Source organism: Mustela putorius, unplaced genomic scaffold (assembly GCF_011764305.1).
Source record: "Mustela putorius furo isolate JIRA1106 unplaced genomic scaffold, ASM1176430v1.1 tig00000508_pilon_pilon_pilon, whole genome shotgun sequence".
Classification (NCBI taxonomy): Eukaryota; Metazoa; Chordata; class Mammalia; order Carnivora; family Mustelidae; genus Mustela; species Mustela putorius.
The window spans coordinates 1,714,597-1,741,496 of record NW_025421402.1 but is presented as its reverse complement, the minus strand read 5'-3'; the positions used below and the strand labels follow the sequence as shown (position 1 = coordinate 1,741,496).

The following is a 26,900-nucleotide window of genomic DNA, read 5'->3' as shown; positions in this document are numbered from 1 at the left end:
TAATTTTTTTAGAGCAGTTTTAGGTTCACGGCAGAATGGAACAGAAGGTACAGAGATTTCTCATATCCCCCCGCCAGCACACAGGCACTGCCCATTAATCAATATCCCCCACCAGAAAGCCGAGGTGTACTTTGGGGCTCCCTCTTGGTGCTGTTCCCTCTGTGGGTTTGGGCAAATGTGTAATGACATGGATTCATCATTCTAAGATCATTCAGAGTATTTTTGCTGCCCTAAAAGTGCTCTGTGCTTCGTGTCCTCATTCCTCCTCCCCCAGCCTGGCAACTAAAAACTGATGTTGTTATCCTTTCTGTAGTTTTGCTTTTTCCAGAATGTTATATATTAGGAATCACACAGCATGTAGCCTGTTCAGACTGGCTTCTTTCAACTAGTGATAGACCTTCAAGTTTCCTTCATGCCTGTCCATGGCTGGATGGCTCAACTTTGTCTGGTGGATCTTTGAGTGTTAGTCCACAGGATGAATATACCATAAAGTATTAATTTTTGCTGGTTTTGGCAATGCCGACAGCGCTGTAGGAACAGTCCTGCATACGTATGAACATTCCCACCAGGCAGATTCCTAGAAATGGAATTTCTGGATCAAAGCATATATATTTTTAAAACTTGGTCAATGCTGCCAAATTGTTCTCCAAAAAATGTTGCAATGATTGTGGCAGTGCCCTTTCCAAACACCCTCAACAACACCAGATATGACTAATCCATTACACAATTGTTTTTCTAATAACAAAATGCACCTCCCCTCCCCGTGTGCTTTAATTAAAATGCAAGTGTGTGGGGGGCCCCTGTTGTATGGCGGGCACTGTGCTAAGCATTCTGCTTGCATTATCTCTAAATCCTGGGATCATTATTTTTCTTTCTCCTTTGAAAGAGGAAGAGCTTCACAAGTAGAAGGCAAGATTTTAAATCAGTCTGGCCCTGCAGCTCACGCCCTTAGCTAGCGTCTCCCGCGTGGCCAGAGGAGAGAGTGGGCGATCAGATGGAGACAGGCTGGAGCCTGTCGGAAAGCAATTCCAGAAAGGGGGGGGGAGCTCGGAGGAAAACAGCTCTTTGCCTCCCCCCTCCCGTGTTTCCTCTCCCAGTCGCCACTGGAGGCAGTGGAACCGCATCTTTCGCTGGAAGTGCCATGACGTGATCAAGTCCAAAGTCTTCTACTGGCTGGTGATCCTGGTCGTTGCCCTCAATACCCTGTCTATTGCCTCTGAGCACCACAACCAGCCTCTGTGGCTGACCCACTTGCAAGGTGAGACACAACAGAGTGAAGCCAGAAAGGGGACAGATGTGGCCAATGGCCAAAGCCAGCCAGTAGTAGCACCTCAGGTTTGGCAGAAGACGTCATGGAGATATTGACATTGTTTTCTAGAAATCAGAGGCTGGTAATACTGTTTTCCTCATGGCATCACCAGGGGCAATAACAGTAGCCAGTTGGGAAGCCCAGGTGTCTCGGCAAATGATTACAATTTCGGATACTGAGCATAAGGATCACCAGCAATCTAGAACTCCAAGCATCCAAGTTCAAATTCTACTGCCAAAACAGCAGTCTTTCACCAGCTATTTATTGCATGCATGGTATATGTAAGGCATAGACAGTGAATTCAGATGCAGAGAGAATTAATAGGCTCCTGCCTTCCAGGAGTGTATTTAGAGGAGAAGATAGATGCTCATGAAGAATGTCAAGTCCACATAGGGAGGGCAACCATGCAGGCAAATATGGGGCAGCAAGAGAAGAATTATAGGGGAGGAATGTTGGAGCTCCGTGGACCTCAAAGAATCAGTAGATGTGCCCCCCAGCAGTCAAAGGGAAGGGAGGGAGGATCCCCCCAGAACGAACAGCACATGCAAAGATGTGAGGATATAGAATAGTATGGTGAATTCAGGGAGCTGTAAGAACTTCTTATGTGACTGAGAGCAGTGGGAGGGGTGTTTGCATGTCAAGGCCCTTAAGTACTTGAGCAAAATATTGGGATTTTAAACTTTGGGAGATGGGAAGCTAATGAAAAGTTGTCAGCAGCCATATAACACGATCAGATCAGAATTTCCGAAGGATCAGTTTTGGTGGAAGTCAAGTCAGCCTCATCCCCAAGATAGATGTTCCTCTGCCTGTGGAGCTCTGAACTGCGAAAAGGCAGAGACTAAGAGAATAAGGAGACCAGTCCCAACATGGCGGATCAAACTAAGTGCCCTCCCCACTGTAGACACGTGGCAGTGCTGCCTAAGTCATAATAACAATATTTCAAAGAAAGACAAGGAAATATCTAGATGGCAGAAATGAAGAAACAACTGAAAGCCAGAGGCAATGAGCTCATGAATTGATTTCCAGGAATATTCTAGACCTAGAGCTAAACCCTAAAGAGTGGCAGTTGGGTTCTTAATGCCTAGGCAGGGACAGGAGACAGGGGCCCAGAGCCTGGGTCAGGTGAGAAACAGAACTGACCCCCTGGATAGAGCCAGAGCCTAGGGCTACCCCTTTGTGAGGGAAGCAAAAATCTCACCGCATCGGGCCAGGGAAAGAAGGTGGAAGTTTATCCATGCTGGAGGCTCTGGGAATAAGGAAAAATGTCTCAGGTGAAAAAATTGAAATCCAATCTGTGCCCTATATGTATGCGCTCCAATTTGCACTGTTCCAGATGGTGTAGGGATCCTAAGCTAAGGCAGTAACATAAAAAACTAGTCAGAGGCAAGGGAAAACCCTGTGGTGCCCAGCAGAAGCAAACATAAGCCACCCTTTAAGGATGCTTCTCAAACCAAGGCATACAGAATTCCTGCAGGGAAAAAGCATTTCCCAAAGAAGAGCTTACAACAAAACAATTGCAAAACAGATAAGGAAGAGGGCCACCTGGAGGAAGAAGTATCAAGCCCAACCAACAGGAATGAGCAACCCTGGGAGTCTGAGGTAGCAGGACAATACAAAAGACACTGTGTTTAAAATGATGAAAAAAATTAAAGAAGGAATATAAGTAGAAAAGAAGACTGTGTTTTTCTATGGGAAGGAGGTAGGGAAAAATGCATGCATGCATTGCCACCAGTCTTCTTGAGAGCTCCTTGAATGTGCCAAGCATTGCCGATGCATTGTCTGAGTACCGCCCACCCAAAGGAGTCAGAGACTTGAGGTTTCTGGCCTCTGCAGATAAATGGATGGTAATGCCACTTACTGAGATGGGAAAGGCAATCAATGGCTGAGTATATTTGGGGGTGCAGGAGGATGGGTACTACTCCAGTACTCATCAGCTTAGTCTTAGGCATGTTGAGTTTCAGGTACCTTTGAGAGATCCCAATGGAAATGTCAAGGAGGCAGATGGCAAAACAGGTCTGGAACTTAATGGAGAGGTCTATGTTGAAGAATTAAAATCTGGGAGTCATTGGCAGGGATGGCCACTGAAGCTACAGTCTTAGAAGACATCTCCAGATCATCAGAGGATAAATATACTAAATGCACAGCCCAAGGCCAGCATCCAGTGGTTAGGTAAAGAATTACATCTGCAGAGGAAGCTTGGGAAAAGCAGGAGAAGTAGAAGAAATCCAGAAGGATATAGGGTTACAGAAGCTAAGGAAAGAGAATATTTGAAAAAGCGAGAGTGGTCAACAGTGCCGAGGGCTTCTGTGAGATCAGGAAAAATGAGGGTTAAAGTGGATTTAGTGACCTGGAAGTCATTGGTGACCTTGAGAGAGCCTGTTGGTGGAATGATCATGTAGAACCAGTTAGACCCAGTTAGGTATGACTTAGAGAGCAAATGGAGCAGGGCAGGGTGGGAAGAAATGAAGGGATCCAAGCCAATAGCTCTCTAGGAAGTCTGGCCGTGATAGGGAGGAGAGAGCTGGGGCAGGAGCTACAGGGACAATTGGAAAGACTCTGGCGTTTAAAAATGGTGATGGGAGAATCCATTTGAAAGGAGAAGTTAAACACATAGGAAAGAGAAGTGATCATTAGCAGTGGATTTCGTGAGGGAGGGGTAGGGGGGCTGGTGAGCAAAGCACAGGTGGACAGGTTGGCTCCAATAGGAGAGAAGGACGTGTACAGTAATGAGACTATGGCAGGGCTTAATTAACTTAAGGCAAATTGAAAGTAATGAAACTCCCTTATGATAAACATGGTATGGCTCAGCCATGATGTAGCCATGGTATGGCTTATTTGAGAAACTTACATCAGCATTCCCTCAATGGGCAAACATTCGCCAGGTTTTATGGATTTTGAGAGTGGAAAAGGGATGATGCTTTGGAAACTCAGAGAGCGGGTTTGGGGCGGAGGGCTCAGCCAAGGTCATGGCCTGGAGACAGGGCAGGGAGAGAGAGAGCGAGCGATGCTGAGGCTGGCCCCCCCACCCCTACCCCACAGATGTAGCCAACCGCGTGCTGCTGGCCCTCTTCACCATCGAGATGCTGATGAAGATGTACGGGCTGGGTCTGCGCCAGTACTTCATGTCCATCTTCAACCGCTTCGACTGCTTCGTGGTGTGCAGCGGCATCCTGGAGATCCTGCTAGTGGAATCGGGTGCTATGAGCCCCCTGGGCATCTCCGTGCTGCGCTGTATCCGCCTCCTCAGGATCTTCAAGATCACCAAGTGAGCGCTGGGAGAGTGGGCGTTGCTCCAGCAGCCCCACACCCATAGTGTGCCTGGTCTGCTCCATAGGGGCTCCGTTCCCGTGGTCTGGGGTCTGGGCGAGTTCATGGGTGGCCTCTGGCCCAGGATGTCCCTCTTTCCCTAAAAGAAATGGCTTTCCCGTTTTGACCTCTTTCCTTAATTTTTTTTTTCCCTCTTACCTCTTACCATCTGGGCAGGGATACCAGGCAGGGGTGCAGCACGTGGCGTGGAGGGAAGGAAGAGGACAAGGAGAGTATGGGAGAAGGAGGAAGTGGAGGAAGATGAGAGGAAATGAGAAGTGGGGAAACGGGATGGAAATGAGGAGGGAGAATAAAGAATAAAGAGGGAGGGAGCAGAGACGGGCTCATCGGCTTCCCAGGGTTTATTGAGCAGCCGCCTGAGCTGGGGACTGTGCTAGGCACACAGTGTGCAGGGGTGCAAGGGAGAGAAGTGGCCCTTACTCTCCTGGGGTCCACAGTCTGGTGGGGTGGCCGGAAGTTAGCCGGCAGTCGCACAAAGGAACATGAAACGACAAACCATGAGAAGTGCTAGGATGGGCAGAAAGAGTGGGTGCCTGGCCTCCATCCTGGAGCCTCCCAGAGGCCCAAGGGTGCCCCTTTTCCCTCTGCGTCCCCTCAGGACAGAGCCTTTGCCTTGGCCTGGCCAGACCTCAGGGGCTCCGCGGAGGGGGGCGCGGGGAGGGGGCGCGTCTCCTCTGCACCTGTGACCCTCTGCCCTCAGGTACTGGACATCTCTAAGCAACCTGGTGGCGTCCCTGCTCAACTCCATCCGCTCCATCGCCTCACTGCTGCTGCTGCTCTTCCTCTTCATCATCATCTTCGCGCTGCTGGGCATGCAGCTCTTCGGGGGCAGATACGACTTCGAGGACACGGAGGTGCGGCGCAGCAACTTCGACAACTTCCCGCAGGCCCTCATCAGCGTCTTCCAGGTATTCAAGATTCAGGATTCCAGGATTCAATACTGTAGGTGCTGAATCCCACTTGTCCTCCAAGAGCGGGGGCGGGGGGGGGGCATCACCTCCTCCAGGAAGCCTTCTCAGATCTGCTGGCACGAGTTCGGGGTCCCTTTGCAGGCCCTCCTCTTCCTCTGTGCTCCTCTCCATTGTAATAGCTGCTGTTGGTCTCCTGCATCCTCTGGAGGCTGGGAGTTCTGCCTGGTTTGTCCTATTTGCTTTGTCCCTGGTACCTAGCGCGGGCCCATGGCAGGGGCACTGATACTGACTGAGTGGAGTCTAGGGGCCCGCTTTCTCTCCCGTGCCCTACTCCCGTCTCTGAGCACAGAGTCAGCCAGTGAGCTCTCCCCCAACAAGACTGACAAAGACCCAGAGAAATGCCAACCATTTCTCACAGCAAAGACATGGCTCAGTTCATGTTCACCAGAAGCCGCCCAGAGGAGGGTGGCTGGGATGTACCTGAGGCCTTCAGAGCCATGGGCCTCCCGGAGGAGATTCCTCAGTGTAGAGCCGAGAAACGCTCCTCTGTGCGGGGCCGGCACTCACTGGGGAATCTCAGTCCGTACCTGTGAGAAGGGCCATGTGTGGCCATTGGCGGGTCTTCCAGATGAGAAGGGCCATGTGTGGCCATTGGTGGGTCTTCCAGATGACTCTACCCTCTCTTCCCTTCACCCCGTGTCTGGTCGGGCATCACGTGTGATGAGACACCTGACATTTCACGCTAGCTCTGGAGGCTGGGATGCCAGGAGGCCTGGGTGGGGGCCATACGGTTAAGCCTGGGCATTAGGGACAGAGCACAGGGAGGTGGTGACCCCACAGTCAGACCCCTTGGCTCTGGAAAGGCAACTGTAGGATTTCTGACCATTGGAAGAGATTCCAGGAGGGGAGCAGGGGCCTTTCATCCTGGCCGTGGATGAAGAGAGGAAAGGTCTAGGGGCCTTTGGGACCACGCAGTCCCGAGAGAGGACTCTGGAGACCCTCTGCGACCCCCTCCCCTCACTGTGCTCCCTCTCCCCCTAGGTCCTGACCGGTGAAGACTGGAACTCCATGATGTACAACGGGATCATGGCCTACGGGGGACCGTCCTACCCCGGGGTGCTCGTGTGTATTTATTTCATCATCCTTTTCGTCTGTGGCAATTGTATCCCTTTGGAAGCGGGGCACAGAAAAGAGCTGTGGGAGGGGGTGGGCGAGGGCCTGAAAACGGGGGTCCTGGCCACACACATGCCAAGCAACAAGCCCTCCGGCTGAAGGGCAGCCCCCAGACTCATGGGGCAGGGTACGCGGGCTAGGACATGGCAAATAGCAATTGCAAGGGAGAGCTGTAGGAGAGTTCCCCCCTCCCCCCAGGAATGTTCAAGAATCACAGAAGTGACTGGTTACTGGTGGGCAGATTTCTTCCTAGAGAGGCTGGTGAGCCTGGAGCAGGCAGGAGGAAGGACAAGGTTTGGCCGCAGGGCCATGAGGTTGGTAGGCAGCCTGGTCCGAAGGTTTGGGAGGCAGGCAGGGAGGAAGGAGGGAAGAGGCTGGTGGAGAATGAGACAAGCAGATGGAAGGGTGGGGTGGTTGGGGCAGAGAGAGCCAGCAGGCCCCGGGGGTTCTGAGGTCTGTACACGGCATTTGGTAGGTATTATGAGTAGGGGGCTGGGGAGGGAGGGAGCCAGTGTTCCTGGAGCTCATGGGTGCCAAGCGTGACTCTCTGGGACAGTGCCTCACAGGCTCCCCACTCAGCCCCGTGTGGAAGCTGGGATCAGTCATGGATGGGAAATGGGGGGCACTCAAGGCCCATCGTGGATAGCCCCATGCAGCCAGGCCACCCTGCGGATGCTCGTCCGTGTCCTCGGGCCCATGCCACCCCGTGTGTAATTCTGGCAAGAGGCCCTCTGACAAGCCCACCAAGGCAGTGGGGTTAAGCCCTGCCAACCGCTGGGCAGGGTGGGACTCTGGCCCCAGAGTCTTCTTTTTCATCCACAACCCAAGACTCCTTAGCAGGATGACCTCAGATATCCTGCTCAATGTCTTCCTGGCCATCGCTGTGGACAACCTGGCTGAGGCCGAGAGCCTGACTTCTGCCCAGAAGGCCAAAGCTGAGGAGAGAAAGCGCAGAAAGATGTCCAAGTGAGTGCTGCCTCCCCAGCAGGGAGGGGCCTGGCATGTTTGGTGGTGGCCTCCCTGCGCTGGAGCCCGATGAGCAAGGGCTGTGCCACGGTGACCCCCGTCCCAGTGGGCAGGCTTCTGCACCCACACGTTTAGGGATGGATGACTGACATCCTCTGAGCTGTCCCTAGGTGCAGAATTGGAGGTGGCCCCAGGAAATGGGACAGCAGAGCCAGGCAGGATCCCACCAGGGAATCCTGGTGGGGAGTTCTGGGAACTTGCCTTCTTGAAAGGAGTCGTTTCCCTCTGTTGAGCCGTGCATACGTCCTAGTGGCGGTTGGTTTCTCGGGGCTGTACTGTTCTCTCCACCAGTGAGTTTGGCATATAACTCTCCATAGCCTGAGACCCTCCTCTAGGAACAGAAGCAGGATTAGTCTTCCAGTCTGACCAGAAACAAGTCACTGCAAATGAGTCACCTGGGGATCTTGTTAAAATACTGCTGCTGATTCAGAAAGTCTTGGGCTGGGGTTGATGGTCGACAGGTCTAACAAGCCCCCAGGGGGCGCCGATGCTGCTGGCTGGAGAACCACACTGAGTGGTTCTAGACAAAGACCTGCTTCCTTCAATGCCCGTGCCTGCAGGAATGGTATGCCCGTGCCTGCAGGAATGGTATGCCCATCCCTGGGAGGCAGGATGGGAGGAGAAAGACAGAAAGGCCAGCAATGAAATCCAGATGCTTCCAAAGAGTTGAGTCCCATCTTGGACCAAACCATGCTCCCACACTGTGAATTCTTGATGAACCAGGTGCAAAGACCCTTTCCACCCATCTACCTGTCAATGAACACTGAGTGTGGTTGACCAGTGAGCCATGTTTAGCCACGGGCCCAAGGTGGGCATCATGCCCTTTCGTCAGAGACTCAGGCCTATAGCCCTTCCCTCTTGGCAGCCTGCCCTGTTCCATCGTCCACAGAGCTCCCTGAGCTCCGAGAACTGTCTAGTCGGGCTTCTACCGTGGGCTTCCTTGTTTTTTTTAACTCAGGGGTCTCCCAGACAAGTCAGAGGAGGAGAAGTCAGTGATGGCCAAGAAGCTGGAACAGAAACCCAAGGGCGAGGGCATCCCTACCACCGCCAAGGTGAGCATATCACATGGGGTGTTTTCAGAGGCAGGATGGGGAGGGACTCCGCAAGTCCTCTGGGTCACCCCCGTGACTTAGGGTGCTGGGGGTGGGTAGGGAGGTGGAGAGGGGCTATCTGCCTGGTTATCAGCCAGGTGAGGGCATCTGTCTCCACTCTCCTGGGGAGAAAGTCAATAGCTACACTCCCACAAGGAATCCTTTGTACTGAGAGGCGCAGATACCCCAGTCTGGGAACCAGACTTCCTCAGAGTCCCAGCTTCTTACCCCAGTCAGATGTCTCCCGCCCCATTTGACACCCCCGTCCCATTGCGAGGCCCAGACTGCCCCCCCCCCACTTCCTGCTTGTTCCAGCCTGGCCCTGCTCAACCCTTCTGGAAGCTGAGGAAGCGGAGGTCAAAGGGTTCGGGAGTTGGGCCCCAGACAACTAAGCCGGGGTTGCCTTGCACAGGCTCAGACAGGCTGAGGTCTTGGCAACTCGTATGACCTTTCTGTGCCTGGCTTCTCGTTCGTAAAAAAAAAAAAAAAAAAAAAAAAAGAATGATCCTACTATTACCTACCCCCAGGCTGGAGGCAGGATTGAGCTAACGCCTACCCTACCCCTCCCCTAAGTGCTCAGTCAGTAGAAACTGCAGCTTCTGCATTCCTCATCTTCATCGTATTTCTACAGCTGAAAATCGATGAGTTTGAATCTAACGTCAATGAAATAAAGGATCCTTACCCTTCGGCTGACTTCCCAGGTGAGGGTCTTGGGACTGTTGGGGTGTATGCTGGGGAGTTGATTTCTCCCCAGGGGACAAGCTCTTGCGCGTCCCCTCCCTGGATCCTTCCTCGAGTGGATCACGACACAGAGACATCCCTTCTGACCTAGTCCCGCATATGAGCCACCGCAAGCCTGCCTCTCTCTACTATACACATGATAGAAAAAACCACACATTCTGTTTTCATTTAATTCAGCTAGTATTTACTGAGTGCCCGTTACGTACTTCAGTGCTGAGGACTACGTTTTCAAGTTTTCCATTCTGGCCACGCAGAGCAGACCACAGACATCTGTCTGTGTGGTGTGGGAGACGGACAGGTTGCTCACCCCTCAGTGTCCATCAGGTCTGGGGGCTGGACTGAAACAGGAATAAATAGAACCTTGACTTGCACTGCGGGAAAAATCGAAATGAAAGAGACAAGGGTAGGGCGGCCAGGAGGGTGATACACAGCCACAGAGAAACCGTGAACGTCTCGCAAATGGTGGCTCCCGCAGAGAGCCATTCATCTGTGCCAAGGAGAGAACACCGTGGAGAGAGCGGGGCCAGGCTGGGTTCCTGTGAACAAGCCACCTGCAAGAGGCTGGAGCCCCAGAGCTCTGAGGTTCCCTGTTAGCTCCCTCACGGGTCCTGGGAGCACGGGGTCGCTGGTGCAACTTCATGGCTCTTTGTGGGATCCGCTGATTAGCATCTGTCTACCTCAGCGACTCAAGTTCCAGGGGGACTTTCTGTGCCCCAAATGGCATAGCGTAGGCCCTCAGTAAATAGATTGAATGAACACATGAAACAATTTTGCCTAGTGATGTGTGGGGAGCACGGAGCTGATAGAGACAGGACTAATAATATTTCTTCAAACATCTGCCAGTAATGAATCTTTGGGTTTTAAAATAATTCATCTCAAGCTGTTTCATCTAACGACCATGACCTAGCAGATGAGCATGCCTGGTATGCCGGGGAAGGTGGCTGACCCAGGAAATGGGAGGTTAAGGAAGGGGTAAGGGTTGGAAAGAAGTGGGGAGGGTAGAGGGTTGAGGGGTTGTGAGGTGGGCAGTTGGAAGGGAGTTCTTACTAAGGAGGTTGACTATGTTTATCCTGCTTCTTTCCAAAAGACAATTTGAAATGCCTTAGGCTTAGGACAAAAGATGCATACAATGAAATGAACAAAATGGGCACAAACCTGGAAAAAAGAAAGCAGATATGCTAACTTTAAGAATGAACAGTTTCTTCCATTAAGCGTAAGATGTGTTTTGGGGTCCTTGGCAGCCAGGGCAAGATGGGCAGTGTCACATTAGGACGCTCGTTGTGAGGCAGGAGAAAGGGGGGTGAAGCTGAGAGCCGGTGCAGAGAGCAGAATCGAGTGGAGAGAGCAGAATACAGTGGCTCTTTCCGGGCTTCCCCAAAGGGCCAGGAGGAGTAGCGGTGAGGTGGCTATGGGGTGAGGTCAACAGGAGACTGGGCAGGACCTGGACAGGGAGGGGCACCCCGACTTTGACAACGCCCTCCAGTCTGATCACTGGATCCTCACCTCCCCTCTCACCCCAGCTGAGGAGCTCAGGGAGTGTGCTGTCTCGTGAGGCCGTGAGACTTAGCCAATAAACCGAGAGGGTCTGTCTCTTCTTCCTCTACCCCTCCCACCCCAGGATCTGCCTCAGTACTGGCGACTGGCTGAAACTTAAGGATATTGATTTTTTTTTTTTCCCCATGCTGGCAGTTCCTCTCAGAAATGATTATTTTTAGAATCCTAGCCCAGGAGAGGAACTTAGAGTCTATTTCAATAAGCCTCCTGCTCCTAATCAATTTCACAAATTGGGAAGCTGAAACCCAAGAAGGATAGGGTCTTGCCTAGTCAGCACAGCAAGTTAGGGGCAGAGCCTGGACCACAACTCACGTCTCCTCTGGAGCACAGTCCCCCCTATACTTCTCAACTGCGAGCATTTGAGATGGTGTGAGTCCAGCCCTGAGACAGAAGATGAAACAGCAAGGCTCCTTGACTTTGGTCCTGGCCCCGCTTCTGGAGGGTTCTGGGACCGACAGTTTTCCCTGACCTATTCCCCAAGGGGAAAGGGAGATGCCTGGGCTGGACTCTGCTGACACCCTTGTGGCCTGCACTGGCCTGCTCCCACCCTCACTTGTTTGTGGTTGGGGGTTTGTGGTTGCATTCAGAGCACAGAACCTGGGGAACAGGAAAGTATGTAAAGATGCCTCCAACTTCTCTCTCTCCCCTCCGCACAGGCGATGATGAAGAAGATGAGCCTGAGATCCCTGTGAGCCCCCGACCACGCCCCCTGGCTGAGCTGCAGCTGAAAGAGAAAGCGGTACCCATTCCAGAAGCCAGCTCCTTCTTCATCTTCAGCCCCACCAACAAGTGGGTGGCCCCTCGGCTGCTGTGCAGGGTGCTTGTTGGGGCTCTCAGAAGGGGCTGGTTTCTGCTCTAAAAGGCCCCCCTTCTCCTGATTCTCTGGGCCTACCATAACACTGTGAGAAACTGATGCCCTTATCTTCAGATCTTGTGCCCTGCTTAAAATGCTAGTATCTCAGGGAGAAGGAATGCTGGAAACCTTAGCGGTTACTCACAGCTAAGAGGGTTTGTATATTTTGCTTCCTTGTTGAGGGCGATTTTAGACAGGATGGGGGATGAGAACTGGGTGAAGCTATAGTTCTTACTGGCTTCACAGTCTTAAACCTTTAACATATGCACAGACTATAGTCTTCATGGAGTTTCATCTGTCTGCTTCCGGGATGGGATCAGCCTGCCCTGTTCACTTGGTTGGAAACCACAGGGTGGTGGGGGAGTGCTGGGGTGGGTGGGGGCAGGGATTTGGCTGGGGGAGGGAACTGAGGCCACAGAAACAGCAGGAGGGGTGTGGTGGACCAGCCCCAGCATGTCCAGCCAGAGGGCCTTTCAGATGCAGGCTCCAGGGTCTCTCTGCCCTACAGAGGCTGGTGAGGCCTGAATGCCCAAGGGCTCACAGTTCTCCTGGTCCCCTCACTGTCCCTCTACAGGATCCGTGTCCTGTGTCACCGCATTGTCAATGCCACCTGGTTCACCAACTTCATCCTGCTCTTCATCCTGCTCAGCAGTGCCGCCCTGGCCGCCGAGGACCCCATCCGGGCCGAGTCTGTGAGGAATCAGGTGATGGCGGATCCACGCTTTCTACCAGCTCAGCACCCCTCCCCACCTGGCTTCAGCCACCTGCACACCTCCCTGCTGCTCAGAGCTCAGTGTATGCTCTATGTGGCTGCAGGCATCAGAGTCTCTTAAAGTTCAAGTCCCTGGAGGACCAAGATGCCCGAGCTACTCCTTCGGAACAGTATTGCCACAGTACACAGCACAGACAGGCTCTTGGTGCCTAGTTTTAATGATGAGGGGGATGGTGGCAATGGTGGTAGTCGTGGTGGTAGTGGTGAGGGGGATGGTGGTGATGTTGGTGATAGTGATGATGATGATGGGGTGATTGTGGTGGTCATTATGATGGTGATGGTGGTGAGGGTAGTGGTGATGGTGATATTGATGGAGGTAGTGATGGTGGTGGTGGTAATGGTAGTGATGTTAATGGTGATGATGGTGGTGGTAGTAGTGATGATGATAGTGGTGGTGGTGATAATGACAGTGATGATGATGGTGTAATGGTGCTGATGGTAATAGCAGTGATGGTAGTGGTGGTGGACATGATGGTGGTAGTGGTGATGATGGTGATGATGGTGATGGTAGATGGTGATGGTAATGGTCATGATGGTGATGATGCTGGTGATGGTGGTGATAGTAATGGGTATGACAGCAGTGGTGGTAGTGATGAAGATAGTGGTAATAATGGTGATAATAATGCCGATGATGGCAGTGGTGAGGATTATGGTGATGATGATGGTGGTAGTAGTGGTGATAGTAATGGTAGTGATGGTAGGGGTGATGGTGACAACCATGATGATAGTAGTGGTGGTGGTGCTGGTGGTGGTGACGATGATGATGGTGATGATGGTGGTGATGGCATTGAAGATAATAATGATATCATTGTTCACTTCTTTTCACTGACTTCTGTCCCCTCTGCTCTGTCACTAGATCCTTGGGTATTTTGACATTGCATTCACCTCGGTCTTCACTGTAGAGATTGTCCTCAAGGTGAGTGAAGGCTGTAGGACAGCCTGGGTCTGTCTACAGAACGGTGTCTATAGGCCAGGACATCAGGCCTGATGTGGCTCTGACTTACATGCAGCACCCACTCAGAGGCTGGGTTGCGGGGATGCGGGAAAAGCAAGAGGAGAGCAGAGAACATCAGGGAAGGACTCACCAGATCCAGGAGAGCAGAGGGGGTTGCTGCACATAAGTTGGGGCAAACAGGTGAGCAGGTGGCCAGGTGGGGATGTGAAGTAGAACCAGCCCACAGGCTGTGTATCTTTCTGCACCTCTCAGTGAGCACAACCCTTCTCTCTGGAGCCCTGGGGGGTTTTCCTGCAGAAGGAAGGCACGGTTAGCCTAAGAATAGACCCAGGGAGCTATGATTTGTTCCTAGAGCTTCGTGACACGTGACTGAAAGACCTCTCTCTGGAGGTCCTCAGAGAAGTGACCTCTGCGCTGGATGGATTTCCGGCAGCTCTGCCCTATCATGGCACTCCCCCTCCTTACTCATAGCACATCACTGCTCTCCCCTTCTTAGGCCGACCCACGATTTCACACCATCACCATCCCTGTGGAAGGTCTGAGAGGCAGAGGGAGGGCCCGTCTATAACTGAGACCCAGCAGCCCCAGCCTTCACTTTCATGAATAAGGAGGGGCGAGGGGAGCTTTGCAGGAGGAATAGCCCAGAGCAGGTTGCAATAAGAATTCAGGACAGTTCCTTATATCAGGGCCTTTGACTACTAAAGGAGTTGAGCAGAGGGACGGTGGCTTCCCTGACATCCCAGAGGGCTTCCTGGAGGTGGTAGCTTAGAGTTAACCCTTGAGGTTGGACAGGACTTCATTAGGGAGAGATAGCAAGGCCAGTCCAGGAGGACAAAACAACAGCACATGCATTGTGAGGAGGTGTTTGGGATGTGCTCAGAGGGGAGGAAGTGGTCCCTTTGGGCTGGGACATAGCCCAGAACAAACAGGAGGGCTGGCTTCAGAAGCCAGGAAGGTGAGTTGAGACGAAGTCACTGTCAATGCCAGGAAAGGCTTCAAGCCCATCAGACTTCAAGCGTGTTTGTGCAAAGGGCCTCGGAGATGATCACAGAGCACAGGGAAGAAGCTGAGGGACCAGCAAGAAGGTGGGGCAACAGGGAGGGGAAGAGTCAGGAGCCTGGTGAAGTTCTTCCTGTCCTCCGTGGCTGTTCAGCCTGACTCAGCAATCCTCAGGGCAGAGCCGACTTCTGAAGAAGCCCTCCGGGAAGGAGGAAGATGAGTTTCCTCCTGTTTTGTCGGGGAGAGCAGGGCCGGGGCTTCCGCAGTCTGTGGCCTCAGGGGAAAGGAGACTGGGGTGCCCCGGGGCATGTGAGCAGAGATGAGCTCAGAGAGCAAAGGTAGCGTAGCTGCCTGTGAGAAGTCCTGTTTCCAGAACTGGGAACAGAGGTTGGGGGAACAGCACTGAGGACCCAGCAAGGCGCAGAGTGAAGGATAGAGCCTCTGGCAGCTCTCTGCCTCAGCGAGTGCCTTGCGATCAGACTGAGGTGAATCTTGCCTAGAAAAGCCCTACTTCACGGGGACAGGTGTGTTCCCAAGCCCCACCCCCACCCAGGATGCTGCCTCTTCCCCGCAGATGACGACCTACGGTGCCTTCCTGCACAAGGGCTCCTTCTGCCGCAACTACTTCAACATCCTGGACCTGCTGGTGGTGGCCGTGTCCCTCATCTCCATGGGACTTGAGTGAGCAATGACGGGGTGACCCCCAAGTGGTCCCCTCCTCAGAGCGGAGCCCCACCCACTGTGTGTTGGTAGACACCAAGCTGCAAGGGGAGGAATTCTTGGGGCCATGGATCGGGGTCCAGGGTCCCCTGGGGTGTCACTAACTGGACCAAAGGGACCATGCTAAGTGGCCAGAGCAGTGTCCTCGAGAGTAGGGGGGGATGCGGAGAGGAGAAGGCAGTCCTCCAGCTACACTGAGGGAACACAGCCCCTAGCTTTGGGTCACCCCCTTACTGTGCCGCACGGCTTGGCACCCGTTAGCAGGAGGTGGTTTTATCCTGGGTTAGAGCGCACACGCTGCTTATGAGAGCGGGGAAAGACTGGAGGGCTTCCAGGCAGAGAGGCGGCAGATGCGGCGGGCTAGCGGCAGGAGGCCGGAGCAGGCGGCCGGCGGTGCCCACTCCTCGACTGCCCGCCCCCAGGTCCAGCGCCATCTCCGTGGTGAAAATCCTGAGGGTGCTGAGGGTGCTCCGACCCCTCCGGGCCATCAACAGAGCCAAAGGGCTGAAGGTAAGAGGGCGTGTGCAGGACCCCAGGAGCAGGAAAGAGGGGCTGCAGGGGCCCGACACCAGAGACCTCAGCCCAGCCAATCCGGGGACGTGTGTTCTGTCCCCTTTGCCAAACGGGGTGGGGGGCACAGGAAGGATGATTCTGGGCAGCCCTGCGTCCCCCGTGGACGTCTCCCTCCCTCCTGCTAGCGGTGAGGCAGCAAGGGATGGTGAGGATGGGTCAGGGCCGACCAGCTCTCCCTCCCCAGCACGTGGTGCAGTGCGTGTTTGTGGCCATCCGCACCATCGGGAATATCGTCCTGGTCACCACGCTCCTGCAGTTCATGTTCGCCTGCATCGGCGTCCAGCTCTTCAAGGTGAGCCCCGCCCGCCTGGGCAGTCTGCCTCCTCTCCCTAGCTCCCGGGCCAGCTGTCAGGCCAAGGCTGGAGCCGGTCCGTTCCCTGCCTCTAAGCCCAGGGAGCCCCAAAGTGTGCAAACGATGTCCTTGGGTGCGCTGGGCTGTGAGGTTCAGCCGTCTGGAGTCTGGATGTGGTTTCCTGATGCCCCTCCCTGGCCCCTTTGGCTCTGCTGGCCGCCGTGGTCGTGGCACCTGCTGTCTTCCTGGCTCTCCGTGGCTTCTCCTTAAGGATAGAGGTCCCTCCCCCTCCTGCTGGCCCTGTGAGCACCGCCCCCACCTCTCCCACCCAGCCAGGCTTGTCTAAACATGCTCCCCAGCCCACCCCGCCCACTCCACTTGCTTCAGTGCGCTGCACCCCATGCTCCCCCCCGGAATGTCTGGCATCATTCACATCTACCAGGAGCCTCTAAGGGAGGGAGGCCATCATTCTAGTCCGGGAGCTGCCTCATTCTGTTCTCACCTTCCTGGGAGGACACAGCTCTGCAGTTCCTCTCTAGAAATTACCCGGCAAGGTGTCCTCTCCCACCCAGCTGATTTCTGAATGCCTCTGCCCATCACACAGAAATCGGCATCGAAGTGTATCCCCCAACACCCTTGACACTGCCTCTCACGACCCAATCTGTTCCTGACACCAGGTGTGACAATCACGGTGACATCACTGCAGTCAGACTTAGGCAATGGTGTCATCTTACAGCCATTCGTTCATTCAACATTTATAGAGCATTTTCTCTGGGCCAGGGCCTCTGCTAAGGCAGAGGAGAAGGGGTCATGAAGCAAACCCAAGTCTCTCCCAGTGGGCAGGGAGCAGGCTTTGGGGAGAGCAGTCCGGGTGGGGAGCAGCAGTCCAGATGATGTGAAGGAAGTTGGGTCCTGTTGGTTACTGTCCTGGGTGGTGGCGGTGGAGACCACATAGAGATTGTGATAGCTTAGCCTCAAAGCAGTGCTCACTGTGATCTGCATGGGACCTTCTCCTGGCACCAGCGGAGGGCTGCCCCGTTCCCTCTCCCCTTGCCCCCTCTGCTGCCAGGCCAGGGGCCCTGGGGCCTCCTGAGGGCAGAGTCTGTATCTGAGTCATCCCTGACTCTGGCACCTAGCCTGGGTCTGGAGTGTGGTTGGCCCACACAACATGCTGTTTGCAAGAATGAATGAGCAACCCCTTCCTTTGGCTCCTGTGTCCCTTCCAAGCAAGAACAGCTGTCCCACAACCCCAAACTCTCCTGTGCTTTAGTCTTTTAGCAAAGGGCTGCCCATTCTGGGTGGCTCAGCCAGTTAAGCGGCTGCCTTCAGCTCAGGTCATGATCCCAGGGTCCTGGGATCAAGCCCCACATTGGGCTTCCTGCTTGGCAGAGAGCCTGCCTCTCCCTCTCCCTCTGCCTGCTGCTCTGCCTACTTGTGCTCTCTACCTCTCTGGCAAAGTTACAAAAAAAGAAAATTAAAAAAAAAAAAAAAAAAAGACTGCCCGTTGCGATAATGGTCAGACATCAGTGACAAGTGGCATTTTACCTCTCGTTTTACACAGTGGACACTTGTGCATGCATTCTATATTACATCAAGAGTTTGCTTTTTGTATTAAATTGAGTGTTTGGTTTCAAGTCCCCACAAAACTGCCCAGTGGCAGCTGTGTCCTCTCCCGTTCTCCCCCGATGTCACCCGCCTCCCCGGCGCCCCTCTGCTCTGGCAACTGGAAAAGGGGGTGTGTCTGGAACAGCAAACACCTGCAGTGGGCAGGACAGCTGTGCCTTCGACTAGCCCCGTATCCTGGACTGAAGCAGTTCCCTCTGGGGGCCTTTGAGGGAACCCAACCAGATTCCGTAGATTTCAAACTTAATTTAGCCACATGAAGACCTAGCAATCAACTTCTTTTCTCCAAACAAACTCTTCCGTGGGTACCCAGTCTGTGATGTAGATAAAAAACAAAACAAAACAAAACAAAAAAACCGATCTGCCTGAAATCAGTCTGGGAGGCACAGTGCTGGGACCTGTTCAGGCCCTCAGGATCCCATGCTGGGATCCCTGCTTCACTTTGAGACAATGTGTACCTTCACGGCCCCGCTGGGCTCCATTCCTGTGGCTTTTATTCCCACGGCAGCCCTGTGGCCAGCCCACCTGCAGGAGAAGGAAAGTAGGAGGTGGGGCAATACTTCTTTTTGATCTGTAATGGGGAGACCCAAGAGGGTGTCCTACAGCGGTAGATTGAAGGGGGCTGCCTGAGGGAGGAGCCGGGCCAAGCGTGTTTGTATTTCCTTCTGCTCAGGCCCAGCCTGGGGCTTGCAGCCAAGGCTCCTGCTAAGGACCCGGCTTCTCAGCCTTGGCAGCCTCAGGCCTGGTGGGGAAGCCCACAGGGTAGCTGAGGGAATGGATGTTGGGGAAGGAGAAAGACCCTTCTGGGGTCCCGCCCCCTCTTTAAGGAACAGACAGGCTCCTCCTTCCCCATGCCCTGCCTTTCCCTCTCACTCCCACGATTTACCTCCATTGCCCACTGAATGCTGTTTCTGTGACAACGTGTGTCTCTCTCTCCCTCCTTCCTCCTCGGGGACACAGGGGAAGTTCTTCAGCTGCAATGACTTATCCAAGATGACAGAGAAGGAGTGCAGGTGGGCGGAGCGCTGCTGGCTGAGGACACACGGTGGGACGGCCACTGGACAGGGGACCTTGTGTGAGAGGGACCTGGGGAACCCGAGCCCCTAGGTCCAGTAGGAATGTTCTAAAGTACCTTTCCTTGGGTAGCTGCAGGGAGGGAGGACCCAGCAGTGTCTCCTTTGGTCCCTGGTCTGGGACTTTTTTCTCCGGCGTGCTCACTGCCCAGGGCCCAGAGGATTCGCGTGGGAAGGAGGAAGCCAGGCCTTGCCCAGGGGAGTAACTGAGCCTCCCCCCCACCAGAGGCTATTACTACGTGTACAAGGACGGAGACCCCACGCAGATGGAGCTGCGCCCACGCCAGTGGGTACACAGTGATTTCCACTTTGACAACGTGCTCTCGGCCATGATGTCACTCTTCACAGTCTCCACCTTTGAGGGATGGCCTCAGTGAGTGAGGGTTGGGGCCTGGGTCCCACACGGGCACGGTGGGGGCAGGGCTGGGGAGCCATCTCGGCCTGCTGCAGCCCTCGCTGCTCTGTGTCAGGCCCGTGGTAAACGCTCAACAGACCCACCAGCTTGGAGGGTTTGAAGGACTTGTGTGTTGACTGGCCCTCCGAAGATGGGGATGCTGACAAAGTGTCCCTAGTCCCCCAGCAGGTATGGGCTTCTCAGCCCGCATGGGGGGCCCTAGTGATTGATGTGGGTAGATGAGCCATCCCACGGAAAAACGGGCCCTTTCCAGGACCTGCTCCAGAATTTTCTGGCATGGTTGCTTTTCTGTCGCTTGATGGTTCAGAAAGCTCCCTTGGCGCCCCATGGCTAGTGGGATAAAACCCACCCTTCCTGGCATAACCCTCTGCCTCATCGCCCCAGGCCAGCCCAGGCTTTTCTCTGCCCTTCCCAAGGCTACTTTACCAGGCCATAGACTCATACAAGGAGGACACGGGCCCCATCTACAACAACAGAGTGGAGATGGCCATCTTCTTCATCATCTACATCATCCTCATTGCCTTCTTCATGATGAACATCTTTGTGGGCTTCGTCATTGTCACCTTCCAGGAGCAGGGAGAGACGGAGTACAAGAACTGTGAGCTGGACAAGAACCAGGTGCCTGGGCTGAGGTGGGGAGCAGAGCCCCAGCCGGCCTTCTGCCGGCCTGAGCCCTAGGCTTTGGCCAGTGAAAGTCCCAGGGCTAAGGATGACCCTAGAATTTCCATTTCATGCCCAGACCCAGCCTCCACGCACTCTACCCCATCTCTGACCCATTCCCTAACATGAAGCAACATGAGTTGGTGGTGTGGGAGTCTGCTCATGGAACCCTAACTGTGCCCAGAGGAGACCCTTCAGAACCCTGGCTGGGACGAGAGCCATGTTTGAAATAGGCTGGGGAAGTGCAGGGGGAGCCCACGGGCCCACTGGACCCCTTCCCCTCAACAGGCCTGCAGAGCCCATCCGCCATGAGCTCCTGGCCTCAGCGGCTCCTGGCTGACCAGAAGGCAGGGTGCCCTCGAGCCCACGCATGAGAGCGTGAGAACAAGGCGGGGGGGCTCCTCGCTCACCTGCCCTGTGGCGTTGTATCCCAGCGCCAGTGTGTGCAGTACGCCCTGAAGGCCCGCCCACTGAGGTGCTATATCCCCAAGAACCCGTACCAGTATCAGGTGTGGTATGTCGTCACCTCGTCCTACTTCGAGTATCTGATGTTTGCCCTCATCATGCTCAACACCATCTGCCTGGGCATGCAGGTAAGGGCCCCCTAGGAGACACCTGTCCCCCTGAGGGACAGGTGGCAGGGCAGGGCATGTGGGGAGGGCAGGGTTCCTGGCTCCTGCCCCAGCCCCGTACTTTTCCCGGCACCTGCTAGGTACTGGGCATGGTGCGGTGAGGTACCAAGGGGGACAGAGGAGTGCCTTGGGCCCAGGCCTTGTTGCCGGGCACCCACCGGTTTATTAAGAGGAATTCACACATATAAATAGCTACAGAGTCAGTCAACAGGAGATGGCTAAGCAGAAGCACAAGGCTGCGTAGGAAGGAGAAAGCGCCTTCTCGGTTTATGTTCCGCTGTTGCAAATGTGGCTGATGGAGTTGGTTGGAATTTTGGCTCCAGTCTCGAGAAAAATGGCTTTAATATTCACAGAACAGGTGTCTCTTGGGAGTTGAGCATACTTTATAGACACTCTCCTAATCAGCAGCATCGTTAGCAAACCTTAAAGAAGCCTCAGCTCCCGTCAGGCCTGTATAAATAGAATGGTGCCGCCAGGCAGCCCGAGACACCCGCAGCCGCAGGACCCCGCGTGGCCGGGTGATGAGGACATGGAAGAGGAGTCACGGGGCCGGCAGGCCCAGGTCCTACTGAGGGCCGTGAGCAGTGGCTCAAGTTTGAGTCTGAACTGGGCCCAGACTTAGGCTGTCCTGCAAGACCAGGCAGGGCAGGGGACGGCAGATCCTTCTGAACTAACTACCTGGCAAGGTTTTGTTGGAAAAGTGGGATTTCGTCAACTTTCCAAAAAGAGTAAGAGATTCCCAGCAAATGTTATAAGGAAATAGATTGAAGGAGGATCACAGGGGTGGAGCAAGGGGGCTAAGTTTCCTGCTTCAATCATCTCGCCGTCACGGGGTGGGGGGCTGGGGGGGCAGCGTGAATACAGTCCACCTGGTGAGCTCGGTGGCCCACCAGTACACCTGTGGCTGCTGATCATACCAGTGCTAGAGACAGCGAGCTTCTCTCCTGGTCCTGTGCTCCAGGGACTAGGTGGGACTTGTCCCCGAGTCCTGCTGGGGGGCCTCCCCTCCCGGTCATCCCGTAACTGATCTGGAAGTGAGCTCTGGCCTTGGAGCCCAGAGGTGGACCAGCAGGACCCTCACCTTCTCCTTTCACCATCTCTGTGGGATCCATCAGACTTGGTGGAGTTCAGGGGGTAGCAAAACAGGCACCCAGTCTTCTGAGATTTAAAAGAAAATGGGCAGGAAACCCAACGAAGAGGACTGGGGTGGTCTGGGAAGAGCACAGAGCTCTGGGATGCCCCCTGCAGGGCAGGGAAGCCGGGCCCTCCCAGCCCCCTCTCCTGTGCCTCTCCATAGCACTACAACCAGTCGGAGGAGATGAACCACATCTCAGACATCCTCAATGTGGCCTTCACCATCATCTTCACCCTGGAGATGGTCCTCAAGCTCATGGCGTTCAAGGCCAGGGTGAGTGCGGGGATACAGGGGTCAGGTGGAGCCTGGAGGGAAGGGGACCTTCTCATGGAGCACCGCCACACTGGTCTCGTTCTACTGAAGGGCCCCCTCGTCTAGCACTTCTGCTCCTACCCTGCTCACTCTTCAGCCCATTTCCTCCTTCGGACACAGGGCACGCGAGATAGTTAGGCTGCCGGAACTGGTGATGGCCATAAGTGTTGGCTGCCTCTTCCCAGCGCCCTTTGTTGAGGGTTTCTTATGTTCCCTGCCTCCCCTTAAGCTTCTGAAGAGGAAGCCCAGGGCTGGGGGAGTATTTTGCTGTGTCTTTGGTTCCCCAGTCCACTCCCACCGTGCCCAGCTCTGCCCGGCCACCCCCTACCGCACCTGCAGTTCTGCACTATGGAGCCCCAGACAGGACTTCGATCTGGGGTAGATGAAAAAGAGTCCCCCATCCAGACCAGGAACCCAGATTCTGAGTTCTCAAGCATTCTCTCTCTCCCCTCCAACCGTGTTGTGCTCTGGAGGAGGAGAAATACAGAGCCAGAGGGAGAAGGAGTAGTGGGTTGTGTGGTCACACAGGAGCCTTAGTGAAAAGTAGAGCCTGGGGCGCCTGGGTGGCTCAGTGGGTTAAGCCGCTGCCTTCGGCTCAGGTCATGATCTCAGGGCCCTGGGATCGAGTCCCGCATCGGGCTCTCTGCTCAGCGGGGAGCCTGCTTCCCTCTCTCTCTCTCTCTGCCTGCCTCTCCATCTACTTGTGATTTCTCTCTGTCAAATAAATAAATAAAATCTTTAAAAAAAAAAAAAAAAGAAAGAAAGAAAGTAGAGCCATGTGCACCCCACCTTGGCCTGGCTTGGCCGTTCTGCATTACCTTGGCTGGGGGCCACCACCGCGTGTTGGCCACCCAAACTCCTTCCCACTAAAGCTCACCCTCGGATTCTCCCATGCTGTCCTTCCCAGGGCTATTTTGGTGACCCCTGGAATGTGTTTGACTTCTTGATTGTCATCGGCAGCATCATCGACGTCATCCTCAGTGAAATCGACGTGAGTATCGGGCACACAGAGCCATCACTGGGGTGGGGTGTGAGCACTTGTTCGCTCCCCGGAAATGTGTGGGGTACCCAGTGTGTGTGTGTGTAGCATGGCACCCAGGGGATTTACAAAGATGGAAATGCTGGGAGACACAAGCCCACAGGGCGGACAGGTAACTCAGATTCCAGACAGACATAATCTATGTGTCAGGCTGCCCAGGGCTAGAGCTGTTGTGGATGGGAAAGGTGGAGTGGTCAGGGAAGGCTTCATGGAGGTGGCGCAAACTGAAGTGGGTTCTGAGGAAAGGGGAGCTCGTGAATGGAGGCGGAGGGACAAGCAAGCCACACAGGCAGGCTGCAGTAGGAGAGACCTGGAGAAGGAAATGATAGAAGATTCAGGGCACTGAGGTCTGGTTTAGCAGATCACGTGAGCATGTGGAGGCGGCCCGGTGGGGGTGAGGGGTACGGCAAGAAAGGGAAGGGGGGTGAGGAAGGCCTTGAATTTTACATAGCAGGGAAGTCACAGGAGGTTTCTAAAGAGAGCAGTAGAAGGATTAAAGCTGTTCTTCTAGAAAGTTGATCTGGAGGCGAGGGGTGAGAGGTGAGAATGACTAAAATGAGCCCAGTTAGGGAGGAGATCATTTCTTTACTTAGTACAAAATGCTCGTTGAGTCCTTCCCGCCCGAGCTAGGGATACAGCAGGGAACAGGAGCACGGGGCAAGCGGACAGTAAACCTCCAGCAGGGCAGGTAGGCCCGGTGGGTATTACAAAGACAGATAAAGCAAGATGAAAGCTTAGAAGGGAAGGGAGGGAAGGGTTGGTGTCAGGGTACCTGACACCAGGTGAGTGACAACCCGAGTAAAAGGAGGGAGCCATGCGGGTGTTGGGAGAGTTGGGACAGAAAAACGGTGAGTGCAAAGGCTCTGAGTTGGAGGGATAGTAGGAGACCCTCGTGGTTGGAATGAAGGACGGTGGAAATGAGGTCAGAGACAGAGGGCCAAGGGCCAGATCACTTAGTCCCTTGAAGGCCATGGTTACAATCTTGCTTTTTATTCTGAGAGAGGTGAGAGCTGCTTGGAGGGCTTAAACCTGGTCTGACTTTAGTTCTAAAAGGATCCCCTTAGCAGCTGTGTTGAGAGCAAGCTGTGGGGACACAGGGCCGGCCGAGGGAGGGCAGTCAGGAGGCTGCCGTGATTACCACGAGAGCTGATGGTGGCGAGGGGGGTGGCTGTGGATGTAGCAAGAATTAGACACATCTAATCTATTCGCGAGAGTGAGCTGACCGAATTTGCACATGGCCTTGATTTAGAGGAAGAGAGAAAAAACAAAGTGAAGGTGACTACAAAGATTTTTGTCCAAGGAACTGAGCTTCTGTTTACGAGATATGGAAGCTGCTAGAAAAGTGGGCGGGTGTGGGGTAGAAACCAAGATTTCTGTTGTAGACGTGGTAATCTAGGGTGCTCATGAGGCACCTGGATGGAGACACCAAGTATGCTGGGATGTATGAGTGGATGGAGCTCCGAATTTAGGGCGGGGGGGGCATCTAAATTTGAAGATGGTATTTAAAGTTGTGGGGGAGGGACGACAACTGCTGAGAAGAGAGCAGGTATCTAGAGAGAAGGGGTCTGAAGGCTGAGCCCAGGAATGCTCCCACGTTTAGTGCCTGGAGAGACCAGGAGGAACCAGAGAACAGATGGAGGAAGGCTTGGCCCCTGAGCCGGGGGAACCAGAAGACAGTGGCGTCCTGAGACACCACCTGGAGAACAAAACAGTTGAAAAAGATGGGAGCTGAGTGTTGACTTGACTTTGGCAATGAGGAGATCAGCAGGGACCTTGGCAGGAACAGTTTCATTGGAACTATGGGGAAGAATCCCCGCTTACAGCGGACCAGAGAGGCAGAACACAGAATGCAAGGAGGGGTAATTCCTTTCAGGTGTTTTACTGCAGAGAGAAGCAGGGTAGAGGCTGGGAGGAGAAGGTGGAGCCTAGGAGGGTTTCCTTGAACGTGGGAGAAATGACAGCCTAGCCTCAGGCTCTGCAAACTATAGGAGCAAAGACTATGAATAAATGAAAGGGCTTAAGACCCAGTGTCCCAGGGGAGAAGCTGGATTTAAGAAAGCTCCAATATATCCCTGTTAGCAAGAGGGGACAGAAAGCAAATGGGCATGAAGCCATGAGAGTCAGGGCTCAGAGCAGGAGAGGAACAGAAAGGCTCCGAGGCAACAGGATTTGGTGACTTGGGGCCTCAGGAAGGAAGGAGTCCAGAGAGACTCAGCACCGCCCGAAAAGAAAGACCTGGGGGGACGCACTCACCATGATTCTGTTCTGGGGCTGTGGGCTTGGGTGCGGGTGCCCAAGTGGAAATGGGTAGCGAGTCGTTGGAAACGCGGGCGAGGAACCGAGGGTCACTCTGTATCCAGGGGAGTAGCAGCTCCATCGACACGAGCTGGACCCTGATGCGCAGAGGTGACGGTCGAAGCCTCGGGTGGGACAAGCCGGCTGCAAAGGAGTTGAGATCCCGCAGAGTTGGAGCCAGCAGAGCCACTCGGTTTGCGATGAGGAAGTTGTCTGTTGAGCAGGGTAGACTGTGGGCTTGAGCCAACGATAAGCAGGGAGCAGTGACCAGAAAGTGAGGAAAAATGTCCAAGCGTACAGGAAACAGTCTGGAGCTTGCAAGGAGTTCAGTAGAGGTAGTAGCTGGAAAGTGGTGGGTGCTGAGTTTAGGGCAAGGGAGACTACAGGCGGAGCCGGTGCACGGGAGAAATTCACAGCAGGAGAAGAGACTGCTGAGGAAGGGATTATTTTCAGAGGTGACAGCCAAGGACACGAGTCAGACCACAGGAAGAGGAAGAGTGTAAGCAGAGGTCATGAGAATTGTGAAGGATGCAAGGGAGCCGGGGCATGGGGAGGAGGGAAGAGGGCGTTCATCGTGGGCAGCCACGGGAGTGTCCGAGGCAGTAGGCAGAAACTTCCACTGGGAGGGAGGACAGGACATTGGGCATGAGGGTGAGAACTGACTCTTGAGGACTAGCCGATGTGATGAGTCCACCTGCAGGAAAAATGACGGGGCTGGGGTGGGCCTAGTGAACTCAGATGCACCCTGGAGTCAGGCTCTGCTCGGTGCCCCGGGAGATTGGGAAAAGGGACCGGACCCCAGGTGTGGTCTGGAGGGCTGGCACGTTGGGTGGAGCATTTCAGTGCAAGCAAGGGGGTTGTCGAAATGGCAAAACAAGGGTCCAGGCTGAGCGGAGAGGCGTATGGCCCCAGGAGCTGGACCAACAGGAGTGGGGGGAGGGGATGCAGGGTGGAGTGAGAAAGAACATGGGGGCGGGCCGGAGGCTTCAGCCAGAGAGATCCATGTCTGAGATCTTCAAAGTTGAGAGCTCTCTAGGCTGGCCTCTCTGTCGATTTGAAGCTGGGGATGGTGTGGCAGTGGGGGCGGGGGGTCACTGCAGGGTTCAAGAGGGGAACAGGGGACAGGGAAGAGAGGCTGAAATCAAGAGACAACTGTCCTCTGGGGAGAGTGTCTACCGAGCTGTATCACGGGAGGGGCATAGAGAAGAGCCTTCTGAGCCCCCTAACCATGGCCATGCTGGGCTTCTGTTCAGGGGCTGCTGTGGACTAGCCCCAAAGCCAGAGGCCTCCCTCATGTGCAGGGCTTCTTCCTGAACTTCCTGCTGCCCGTCGATCAGCCCTTTAGACTCTGCCAGCCCAGGAGTGAATTCTATGCTGGGTAGAGAGAATTCTCTACCCAGAGAGAATTCTATGCTGGCCC

The 26,900-nt window shown here is 54.4% G+C and overlaps 1 protein-coding gene across 3 annotated transcripts in view; it reads left to right on the top strand.

Annotated features, from left to right (window-relative positions):
• Positions 1–26,900, top strand: part of CACNA1S (calcium voltage-gated channel subunit alpha1 S) — a 67,903-nt gene that overhangs the window by 26,877 nt on the left and 14,126 nt on the right. For all 3 annotated transcript variants that reach the window (XM_013058125.2, XM_013058124.2, XM_004756256.3), the window contains exons 10-28: positions 1,098–1,258; positions 4,349–4,574; positions 5,337–5,544; positions 6,589–6,709; positions 7,572–7,686; positions 8,705–8,798; positions 9,469–9,538; positions 11,789–11,921; positions 12,560–12,689; positions 13,614–13,673; positions 15,286–15,392; positions 15,854–15,941; positions 16,189–16,296; positions 18,880–18,932; positions 19,219–19,365; positions 19,824–20,025; positions 20,502–20,660; positions 21,997–22,107; positions 23,054–23,137. In XM_013058125.2, coding sequence (XP_012913579.2) covers positions 1,098–1,258; positions 4,349–4,574; positions 5,337–5,544; positions 6,589–6,709; positions 7,572–7,686; positions 8,705–8,798; positions 9,469–9,538; positions 11,789–11,921; positions 12,560–12,689; positions 13,614–13,673; positions 15,286–15,392; positions 15,854–15,941; positions 16,189–16,296; positions 18,880–18,932; positions 19,219–19,365; positions 19,824–20,025; positions 20,502–20,660; positions 21,997–22,107; positions 23,054–23,137 — 2,377 coding nt within the window. The remainder of the gene's footprint in view (positions 1–1,097; positions 1,259–4,348; positions 4,575–5,336; positions 5,545–6,588; positions 6,710–7,571; positions 7,687–8,704; positions 8,799–9,468; positions 9,539–11,788; positions 11,922–12,559; positions 12,690–13,613; positions 13,674–15,285; positions 15,393–15,853; positions 15,942–16,188; positions 16,297–18,879; positions 18,933–19,218; positions 19,366–19,823; positions 20,026–20,501; positions 20,661–21,996; positions 22,108–23,053; positions 23,138–26,900) is intronic.